This window comes from Polypterus senegalus, chromosome 1, assembly GCF_016835505.1.
Source record: "Polypterus senegalus isolate Bchr_013 chromosome 1, ASM1683550v1, whole genome shotgun sequence".
NCBI lineage: Eukaryota > Metazoa > Chordata > Cladistia > Polypteriformes > Polypteridae > Polypterus > Polypterus senegalus.
Window position 1 is genome coordinate 157,736,719 of NC_053154.1, and position 12,182 is coordinate 157,748,900.

General features: G+C 38.7%; 1 protein-coding gene across 2 annotated transcripts in view; it reads left to right on the top strand.

Moving 5' to 3' along the window:
* LOC120533927 (leucine-rich repeat and IQ domain-containing protein 4-like) overlaps window positions 1–12,182 on the top strand; it is a 30,196-nt gene that overhangs the window by 12,426 nt on the left and 5,588 nt on the right. For both annotated transcript variants that reach the window (XM_039761055.1, XM_039761063.1), the window contains exon 3: window positions 10,577–10,750. In XM_039761055.1, coding sequence (XP_039616989.1) covers window positions 10,577–10,750 — 174 coding nt within the window. The remainder of the gene's footprint in view (window positions 1–10,576; window positions 10,751–12,182) is intronic.

Consider the following 12,182-nt stretch of genomic DNA (forward strand, 5'->3'; position numbering starts at 1 on the left):
GAAAAACTTGAGCTCGGGATAAAGAATGTTCCCCATAGGCCTGTTTTAATTTTCCAAACGTCACACTTGCCGTTTAATGGCACAACGTTGCTCCAAATTCCGCTGTTCCATTTTGCGTGACGCACAACCAAAAACACAACTTCGCTAATAGCAGTCACAAAAATCACGTAGTTAACGGAAGGAGTTGAAACTCGCACTGAGCTATGGGAGGGTACTGATACACGCGCTCTATCAAGGAAAACAGCGCAGCGTTGCCAGATCGCTTGCAGTGTTGCCAGTCTCATTACTTTTCTGCCACACGTATATGGGTTTTGGGTTTTGCTGGGGAACAGTTTGTTTTGTGCAATGCTTATTGTCTCACATCGCATTTTTATATGAATGCTCATTTCTTTTAAATATGCGTATGTATTTCTGTGTTTTGTTTAGTACCCTTTGGTTTATTTAATATACTCCTCATTTTCAGTTTTCACTCTGTATATAGCTGTTTTTCTTCTTGGTGGGTGGTGAGGGGCTGGATTCAGTCCAATACTGGCTAAGTTTGAACTTACAGCAAACTTATACTCCTATTGGGACTGGCCAGTGTTGTGACTCTTTTGTATTCTTTTTTCAGGAAATTGTTACAGTTTTTACATGACAGATACAAGCTGTCCTTCATGTTATCTGCACATCAAGAATCTCTAGTCTGCATAAGTGAAGGCAGGAATATGACTGAGTCTCTTTTAAATTAATTTAGCTTTCTCCATGTGACTTGTTTCCAACAATGAGTTCCAAAGCTGCACGGAAAAGCACATTCTAAAATGTCAGATGAAGCAGCTGCATTCTTACCTCCTTATTTAAATGTTGCCTACAAAAATTTGTTTAATAAATGATAACGTTTTACGATTTGGTTCCTTTTCATTTTTTTTTGGTTATTGTGAAATTCTTTGGAAATTGCTTTTTTTGCTCTGTGTTTTGACATGTGCTGAATCTGAAAAATATTTAAATTAAATTTAAGATTTTTTTTTTTATTTTCCCGTCTCTTTTTAATTCCATCTTGTTTTGTGGAGTTTTACAGCTTGTGACTTTTATTACAATGCCTTGCGGTGATCGTTGTCAGTTGTGACAATATAAAAGAAGGTCATCATCATTCAATCTCTGGCCATCTCTGATTCAAAAAATATTTTTTACGTGTGGTGCGTTCTTTGATTTATGCTTATTTTTTTATGAAATACAGACTTTTTGTTTCAGTTTCCTCAAATACTCTTTTTCTGTTTTTCTGTTTAGGCTTTGGCTAAAGATAGGGCTGTTTTTTTGGTTACAAACTTTCACTCAGTTTAGAGTTTCCTTTCATTTCCTGAGTTCTATGTAAAAAATATTTCTGCCTTCCATACTAAAGGCATAACAGAACGGATAAGATTCACAACCCAAAGGACAACAGTTTTGAAAGAAGGGTTAGGAAATTAACATACCAAGTGACAAAACAACGAGACCAGTAATCCCTCCTCGATCGCAGGGATTACGTTCCAGAACCCACCGCGATTGGTGAAAATCCGCTAAGTAGAAACTATATGTTTGTATGGTTATTTTTATATATTTTAAGCCCTTATAAACTCTTCCACACTGTTTATAAATATTCCCCGCACAGTTATACAGCATAATCCCTTTGTATTCTCTTAGATATTAGGTAAGATTCATTGAAATTATGTATGTAGACACACTGTTTATATACAGTAAAACCTAAATATTATTTAAAAGATATCGAGCGTCTCCGATATCACATATGTTACAGACATTACGACAGGCAGGCCACCAGCAATAAATACGTACAATGCAAGAAAAATTGTATAAAGTAAATGTGTGTACAGTGACACTAAACATACGTACATGTACTAAGTACTGTAAGTAGAAAATTAATTATGGTTACTCACCAACAATGACACGATGACTTGTCCGATAACGATGAGTTTAATTTTACTGCACAACAAAGGAGAGCGTTACAGTTCTTCTAAAGGAGCCTCTTCAGGCGTCTGTGTAGCACCGCCGTTGTTTTTCTTCTGGCAGTCTTCAAACCAAATCCCTAAAGCAGATTCCATCCGGACTACCGCCTTATTACATCCACTTACAACTCGTTTTGCGCCCTGGTTAAAAGGACACTGCGGCCATAGATCTCATATTCTTTTCCTCCTTTTTAAATAAAAAGAATCATGGACTCATTGATGCCATAATAGTGTCCTACAGCGGTGTAGCTTTTCCCTACCTTCAACATATCCAAAACGTTTACCTTTTCGGCAATTGTTAACATCTTCCGTTGGCACTTGGGCATGGCCCCAGTAGCAGGAGCAGATCGTTTTGGAGCCATAATGAAGGGCTTGACTAAGCACAAAAATAAACACAAAAGAGCACAAAAGTTAACTCTTTACACAGTGAAACACGTTGATGCTGAATTAGCGAGACGAGACTTCCTGGTTAATGTCACGGAATCTAATTCAGCGTTCTGTCGCTGAGCCAATCAGCACACAGGAACTTAACTGCATGCTCTGATTGGTTAGCTTCTCAGCCATCCGCCAATAGTGTCCCTTGTATGAAATCAACTGGGCAAACCAACTGAGGAAGCATGTACCAGAAGTAAAATGACCCATTGTCCAAAAACCCGCGAAGCAGCGAAAAATCTGCGCTTTATATTTAGATATGCTTACATATAAAATCCGGCGATAGAGTGAAGCCTCGAAAGTCGAAGCGTGATATAGCGAGGGATTACTGTAGTCAAATAAACGGTCCATGATCCTAACCAAAAAATCAAAAACAGCATTTGTTAAGGTTGAATTGGAACTCAAAAGAAAAAAGCCCCAAATCCCAGATATCTAATTTCCGTTCCCTGACTCACTACTAACTCCATTAAAGTTTATATGCAGAAACGTGTCAAAGACTGAAGCCCATAGCTGTTCTTTAGCAGTTGCCGGTGGATGGCATAACATGCCGTCAATATAGCAAATATGATGGCGCATCATTGTCACAGCCTAACATAGCTGCAGCTGTTAGAACAAGGGACAAAATAACAATGAACACAATTTACAATAAAGCATAAAATGGCGGTGCGAAACAATAATGACAATAACATGAGTGGATTTCCCACCCACATCCAATGGACAGGCATGTTGGGTTAATTCATATTTCGAAATAACCTCTTTGCGTGTGTGTGAGTTGGTTGAGCAATGAACTGCACCCGATGCTGCTGGGTTAGGTTTTGGCTTCAGACAACCCTGACTGAGATTACATAAAACTGAGAATGTTACGTTATGTTACTGTGGCATGCAAAAGTTTGAACACCCTTGCTTAAAATGTCTTACTGTGAATAGTTAAGTGAGCAGTGATCATCAAAAGGCATGCAGCTAAAGATGACACATTTCTTTAATATTTTAAGCAAGATTACATTTTATTTCCATCATTCACAGGTACAAATACCCAAAAAATTTAAAAGGGCCTGAAGCAAAAGTTAGTTTGTGTTTTGTCTTGGTAGAGTAATATATTGTTCTACTTTCCCCTTTTGTATTATTAATGTGTATGCTTTGTCAGAATGCCTCAAATCTCCCAGACTTACCACTATTTATAAGCTATTGTACCATATAACTTCTCCCCACCTTCCCTTCTACAATTTATAGCCTCAATCAATTAGATGTAGTAAAAACAAGCAGGAGTTAAGTTACACTTTAATTAAAGTATTATTGATAATATTCATAAATAATAACAATAAGCAAAGTACATTTGAATACTGAAAACCATACAACCTGATAAATGCTGATGTGTAGTTTCAGGCAGCACACAGACCTGTTAGTTACTTAAAATGTCTCTAGTGAAGTCCTCAGTTTTGGTCAGCTTTCTTCAGAACAGGCCGCATGCCTGTCTCAATATGGCTGCCGAGCTGTGTTGTCCTTTTCAGTTCATGGTGTGTGAGATGCTCCTTCATCATTTTCTCAGAGAGAGATGGGTAAAGCAAGCAAATTTATAGACTCTCTGTCCAAGCCCTGATACAAGCCAATTCCAAACAGCCTTACTTCAGACCAATGGGGCACAGAATACTTTCACACCTGCCCTGAAAACCATGTGTTGAGTTGATGTTTGCCAGCTAGGCAGTCTGGCTTTCCTGTGGGGGTTGATTAAGAGAGCCCTGCAGAGAACCATTTGCCAAACCTGTTTGAGGTACTTTCCCCCAACCCTGTCATACAATTCACTGTCCTGACTTAGTCCTAGGGGGTAAACATGAATGCTTCTCACTAATGAAATACTAATATTACATTGCTTTGCATAAGTTGCAAATAAAGACATACAAAATATTTATCAACTTGTATGCAAAATTTCACACCACAACAGTTAGTAACGCACTTTTTGAGCTACACTGTTGTATGATAAACAGATATATGAATAAATGTTGTTGCCCTTGATGTTTTTTGGCAAGTATCACAGCTTGTTAATACTTTCTGTGGCCAGCTAAGAGTCTTCAACTTGTTACTTGGTGTATTTTTGCCCATTCGTCCATGCAAAGGATTTCTAATTCTGCAAGATTCTTGGGCCGTTTTGCCTACACTGCTCTTTTGAGATCAATCTACAGATTTTCAATGATGTTTAGGTCGGGGGACTGTGCAGAACTGCCAGCTTGCAAATCTTGAGATATTCCACTGTAAATTTTGAGGTGCGTTTCATATCATTATCTTGTTGTAGGACTCGTCCTCTTTTTTTAATTCAAACATTTTAACAGAGGGTGTGAAGTTTGCTTTCAGAACATGCTGATGTTTAATTGAAATCCTTCTTCTCTTGGCCAATGTTATGTTCCCTGTGCCACTGGCTGTAACACAAGCCCAAAGCCCACCATGCTTAATAGTTAGAGACGTGCTCTTTTCATGGAATTCACGGCACCCCTTTTTTGTCTAAACATACCTTTGCACATGGTGGCCGCAAAGTTCTATTTTGACTTCTTCATTACATGACTCGTTTTCAAAATGCATCAGGACTGTTTAGGTGTTCATTTGCAAACTTCAGGTGATGTATTTTGTGGCTGGGACCCAGGAAAGGTTTTCTTCTGCTGACTCTACCGTGAAGGTCATATTTGTTCAGGTTTCCCTGCACAGTGGAACAGTGCACCTCCACTCCAGGGTCTGCTAAATGTCTTTTGCAGTCAGACAGAGGTGTTTATTTCTAGCAATCCAAAGAGCAGTTCTTTCTGAAGGTTTTCTTGGTCTTCTAGACCTCAACTTGACCTCCACTGTTCCTGTTAACTGCCATTTGTTAATGATGTTACAAACCAAGGAAACAGCTACCGGAAAATACTTTGCCATCTTCTTATAGCCTTCTCCTGTTTTGTGAGCATCAATTGTTTTATTTTTCAGAATGCTAGGCAGCTGCTTATAGGAGCCCAAAGTTTGAGGATTCTGAGAATTTATATCGCTATACTGCTGGGGCTTCCTAATGATAAATGAACAAGCCATAACCCTAATGGGCTAATTAAGATCTGAAAACTTATCTGAGACCTCGCATATCTTGGGGTGCCCAAACATTTGCATGGTGCTCTCTTCTTTTTTAATCCACTGTACAACAGTACAAACGAAACCAATACACTAATGTAGAATAAAATGGTGAAAAGGAATGTGTCAGCTTTAACTTTATGCCTTTTGGTGATCAGTTCATCTTCTGCTCACTTAACTATTCACAGTAACAGACATTTTAAAGCAAGGGTGCCCAAACGTCTGCATGCCACTGTATGTTATTTTTACACTGAGGTCTTGGGTGATATGTGTAAAATGAAAAGTGAAAAATGAGACATCAAGTCATGACATGAAACTGCAGTTGCATTGATCTTGTGAATTTGTGTTGAGATCGCGGACTTACATCAAGTGGCTTCAATTTCAATTCATTTATATACAGTGCCCTTCTCAAGGCAGTTGACAACTTTAATTATTCTGTTTTTATACACCAAAATGTAATGCCTGCCTCGTGATAAAACCAGTAGTCAACAATTATCATTGTTTCTTCTGGATATGCCCTTGCTTAAGGCACCTTACAACATAATAATATGTTACTATTGTTTACATAGGTACCTTTTATATTTTGAAACAAAGGCAGGTGACGTAACTTGCACAGGGACACAGAGAGGGTCAGAGGTGGGAAATGAACCTGCAATCAGGTGGTTTATAGTTCTTTGTCCTCAACATTCGACTATGCTGGCTGAATAATACCAAAGAGCTTTATCTTCATGAATCTGAACACTTTATCCAAATGAATATCAATATATCTACCTGTCTATCATTAGCCCGCCCATATCAATCTACAGTATATGCTTACAGTGTTCTCATTTCCACTATTAATGCAACATTTTTGAGACTGAATATCTTCATGAGTTCAACCATAATCTAAAATTAAAGTGCAACTGAGTGAATTAATAACACTTCTTTAACTTTCGTTATTTTTTAAATTAATAAAGATATTCAGCACCATGTGCAAAAGTAATTTCCCCCTACTAACTGCTGCTTGCACCATATTTACCTGCAATGGTTGCAATCAAACACTTCTTTATAATTCAAAACCAGTCTTTCACATCACTGTGTAAAATTGTTACCCCACTCTTCCTTGCAGAACTGCTTTAATTCCAAAACATTTTTTAAATTTTAAACATTAACTGTTTGTTTCAAGTCCACCATAGTATCTGTATTGGGTTTCCATCTGGACTTTGACTAGACCAGCCCAAAACCTTAATGTTGATTTTTCTTTTTTTCATGCATTCTGATGTGGATTTTGCTTTTAGTGTTTGGATCATGGGCGGCTCGGTGGTGCAGTGGTAGCGCTGCTGCCTCGCAGTTAGGAGACCCGGGTTCGCTTCCCGGGTCCTCCCTGCATGGAGTTTGCATGTTCTCCCCGTGTCTGCGTGGGTTTCCTCCGGGTGCTCCGGTTTCCTCCCACAATCCAAAGACATGCAGGTCAGGTGGATTGGCGATTCTAAATTGGCCCTAGTGTGTGCTTGGTGTGTTTGTGTGTGTCCTGCGGTGGGTTGGCACCCTGCCCTGGATTGGTTCCTGCCTTGTGCCCTGTGTTGGCTGGGATTGGCTCCAGCGGACCCCCGTGACCCTGTATTCGGATTCAGCGGGTTAGAAAATGGATGGATGGATGGATGGATGTTTGGATCATTGGCTTGCTGTATGATGTAACTACACCTCCATTTCAGCTCTATAACAAATAAAGGAACGTTCTCCTTAAGAACTTTCTGATACAGAGCAGTATTCATGGTTCCTTCAGCTATGGCAAGTCATCCAGGTCCTGAGGCAGTAAGTCATTCTCACAATATCACATTGCAGCCACCATTCTGAATTGTTAGTATCATATTTGCTTCATGCTGGACATAATGAGACCCATGTCATCTAAAAATCCCTACTGTCATTGACGCAAGTAAGCTTGGGGATCATCCAGGTGCTTCCAGGCTAATGAGAAACTGACCTTTGCTGTTTGTCTTGTTTCATAGTGGTTTCCACTTGTGAAGCTCATTTGTGCAATGTGTCTCTCTGATAATGGAGTCATGAACACTGTGACTTTTTTCTGAAGCAAGAGAAGCTTGTCGTTCTTTGGATAGTTTTTGAGATCCTTTATGACATAATGGATGATTTTAATCTGCCTCCCTGGAGTAAGCTGGCCCTAAGTACAAACGAACAAAAATTAGAACAAGCGCTTTGCATAAAATAAGACAGGGGGTGAGGCAGCATAAAGTGGTGGTGTGCACAAAATTCCTGGGGTGGCAACAATAACAGATGATGACTTCGGCTGAGATGAGTTTAGTTTCAATAAGAAAAAAAGTATACAATCACAAAACAATTGGACTAACTTGCACATCATACGTCAGTATGGATACACACAGTATACTGTATGTGCTGGCTTGTTTCTGCCTTATTTTGGCTTCTCTTCCCCCTCAGAAGACAGAGGTATGACTAACATTAATTTATCTTGTTGTTTGGCAGTGGAACTCGAGTTAACCTAAGTCTGAGCCAGTGTACATATATGCATTATAAAAAGGGAATGATTTTATAGTTTTTGTTTAATTAAACTAGAATACAACTATTTAATGCATAACTACATTTACTTATTTGGTCAACACCTTTATCAAGGCAACTTGCACCATTTATGATACAATTGGTTAAATTTTTTTGGTTTTCCAATTGGAGCAAAGGCAGCTCAAGTGACTTGCTTAGGGCCACGCAGTGTAAGTAGCAGGATTTGAACCCACAGCCTCAAAGTTTAATCTCCACTGCACCCTGTTGCCTACATTTTTACTACATTTTTAAAATAAAAAGACTGCACATCACTACTGTGAAAAAATCCACTTGAGTGATTGTGAATTCTTTCTACTAACCAGACTCTTTCACTTTGAATTCATACCTACCTGTTTTACTCAATCAACTTCTTAATGCTATCCCCCAATATTTTATGTGCATCATTTTTTTATTTTGCCTGAGACACTTCGTTACATTTTGTGGCACTTGCATTTTGGGCTAATATACTAGAGTAGGGGTGTTGATCTACAGGCCTGGAGGGCCGGAGTGGCTTCAGGTTTTCATTCTAACCCTTTTCCTAATCAGTGACCAGTTTTCTCCGCTAATTAACTTCTTTTCCCTTCATTTTAATAGTCCTGTTTTTAAGGATTCAGCCCTCTCAATTGATTCTTTTCTTCTTTAAATAACAGCCAAACAGAAATGAGACGCGAGACGAGCCAACAGATGGCCAGCTAAATCGGGGCTTCAGACTCCAACCAATTTCACTCCGTTTAGTTTCTTAATGAGCAGTCAATTCTTGTTGTTAATTCAACCCGTTATTTAATTCCACAGTTTGTTTCTGCTCTCATTCTGCTACAGCAGACATTTCCAAAACTGTTGATTTTTCTGTCTTTTTTAAGAACACTGTCAAAACGTTTTGGTGACCTGAGAGATCAACCTTACTGAGAACTTTCTTTATGTTCAGATATTATGTGATGGGCACAGGTGAGCTGGCCATGTGGCAGCTTGTTTTGTGTCTCATTATTGTTTGGCTGCTAGTTAAGGAACAAAATAATTCAGAGGTCAATTAAACTTAAGGCAAAAGAAGTTAATTAGCAGCAAAAACTGGTCACTAATTAAGAAGATGATTAGAAAGAAAACCTGCAGCCACTGCGGCCCTCCAGGACTGGAGTTTGACACCCCTGCTCTAGAGGAAGATTCCTAACTCCTTCTAGTGCTCCAAATGGCTTTGTAGACCATTCCAGTCTAATTAATATCAACAGCATTTTTTATGACATCTTCAAAAATTTCTTTGATCACAGCAGTATGTGCTTGTTGAATCTTTGTGGTGTCAACATGATTTCAATGGTATGGTCAAAAAAAGTGAGTTTGTTTGACTCTGTAGCAGAGGTGGGCAGATTCAGTCCTGGAGGGCCGCAGTGGCTGCAGGTTTTTGCTCCAACCCAATTGCTTAATAAAAAGCACTTATTACTCAAGTAACACTTCTGCTTCACTTTTGTTGTCTCGCTCATTAAGATTTTGAACCCTTATTGTTTATTTTAGTCTTAAACAGCTGTAGTCTTGGTTTTTAATCACTCCTTATTAGCAGTAAGATGCAAATGACAAAAGAAACCAGCATTTCTCCATTTAGCTTGTTACCATTTAAAACTGTGTGTATTTATAATGCACTATTGGGTTTAATTAAATACTTGGAAGGAAAGTGACGAGAAAAAAGTGAAGGACTGAGAATAACTCTTCTGTTTTAGACTTCAAAGCATTTGGATGATATCTTTAGAAAGGAAAACAAAATGTAGGATATGAGAATGATTTGACATGGCAGAGTTAAAGCACTAACAAGCTATGAAATTAAATAATTAACAAGGACTGGCTTTTAATTAAGCAACTGGGTTGGAACAAAAACCTGCAACCACTGCGGCCCTCCAGGACTGAATCTGCCCACTTGTGCTGTAGCCAGACCTAGTTGTGTTCAATCAGATGGCTCTGACTGTCCACTCTAACTCTCTTAACTCTTATTGTGTTGATTTAACTAAGGGGCAATTACTTTCTCACAAAGTGTACTTTGTTAAGTGAACGAAATTAGTTTATAAAAAAAAAAAGCATCTCTTTAGGTTCCCTTTACTTAATATGCGATTTTGGAGGATGATCTGAATGCATACAGTATCAAAATTTTACAGTAACAGATGAAATTCTCTCTCTCTCTCTCTCTCTCTCTCTATATATATATATATATATACTGCATATATATATTTATTGTATCTTTCTCATTAGCTGATCATTATCTTTCTATTTATTACCCATCACCATCCAGCACGTCTTTATTGCATTCATTTTTAATTTGTTTTTGAGCATGATTAGTCTTAAGCAGCTCTCCTATTACCAGGCAGATCATTAAACCATGCAAGATAAAAGGCAAGTTAATTGATCGATGTTTTTAAAAAAAATATATTGTCCTATGTTTTTATTCCCAACATGCATTCCCGTTTTGTGTCCTTGAATGATGTGGAAGAGTTTAAGAGCTGATACGGACATCTTGAATCAACCTTTGGCTCCTCTTTTACTTTGCCTTGCAGCTGCCTGCAGACATCAAGGAGCTCACCCAGCTGAAGAATCTGGGGTTGACCGGCAACAGGTTTGAAATTTTCCCAGAGGAGATCTGCTTCTTACCTGCTCTGGAGAAGCTGTACTTGGGGCAGGATGAGGGGCTGAAACTTACACGTTTGCCGGACACAATCTCTATGATGCAGGTTTGTTACTTGTTATGTTTATTTCTGTAGTTTAAGGGTGACAACAAACTCTATGTCCCTTTGTCTTTTTAAATGGGAATGGTAAGCTGCACTAGAGTCACACAAACACAACTGACTGACTCCTGCTTACATAGCGAATGCAACAAACATGACATTTTAAAAAAGTTAAAGCTTAAAAAGAAAGACACTGCAGAAAGGAAACTGACAATGTTTTAGTTTGAGGAAGACAGAACACAAATCTCTCAGTAGTTTCAAGTATCTGATACCTATAGATAAAAATGATTCTTTTAGTAAGTGATGAAAGGTGGAATTTTTAGGGATTCCGATAGACATTTCTTTAGGAACAGTAAGTATGATAAGGTTAGCGCAACGATCAGTGCTGCTCCATAATTCCCTCTAATATGCCTGACACCTTGTCTGGAGGTAGCTCCTACCTCCTAAGTACTTGTGACCCTGAACTGATTTAGGTGAAATAGTAACAGTGCTTCAGATGGTGGTCAGTAAATTATTACACAACCTAAAAGAATGAAGTGAAAGGAAACCCAATACAGATGTGCTGACCTCTGAAAAACTGATTTTAAAAGGAAAGAAAAGAAAATACTGCTTTACTCACCTGAAGAACATCCAGTATGACAGGGGTAAATGGTGTAGTTACTGGAGTCCACACGTATCCCCAAATTTTTGAATCGGTATTTTTAGAATTTTTTAAAATGTTGCTGCTTCAGTTAAACACACAGACAGTTCCTCTTTTATATTAAAGCATTGCTATAGCAATGAACAGAGATAATGGCTGATGCTTAGCACATCCTCAACCCTAACCTCTCACCACAGCACCTAGCAGACAAACCTTCATGTTGGGTTCAAGTAGTGAAGCAGCAGACAACAAACCCAAGTTCACTTTTGGAAGCTACCAGAAGGAAAGATAGTATCTGGTTCAGTAAAAATACTTAATGCCGAGATGTCCGTTGAAGTCTGGTCACACAGAAACTCAGGAGGAGAACCAAGACCAGTTATCTCTAACAAACAAAAAGTGTAGACTTAATCAACATTCTCAGTTCAGTACAGGGTCATGAATGATGGAGTTTATCATTGCAATATCATGTGCAAGGCAGGCACAAGGCCTGGACTGTTGTCAGTTCCACCAGAGGCCTACTCACTCATACCCACAATTCAGACACACCAGTCAATTAAGAGTTGTCAGTTAAGCTAATGGGAAGAGGGAGGAAAGTTGAGTACTTGGTGAAAGACCTATGCACAGGTAAGGACAATGTGCAAACAACACCTAAACAAGCAGCAGTTCATGGTACCTTAAGGCAACAGTGGTAACGACTACACCGCAAAGCTGGAATTAAAGTGAGCCATAAGTAGATGATACAGGGGAGCATTTTTTGCAGTTAACTAGAAATAAGTATGCTTTAAGGATATGAGCCGT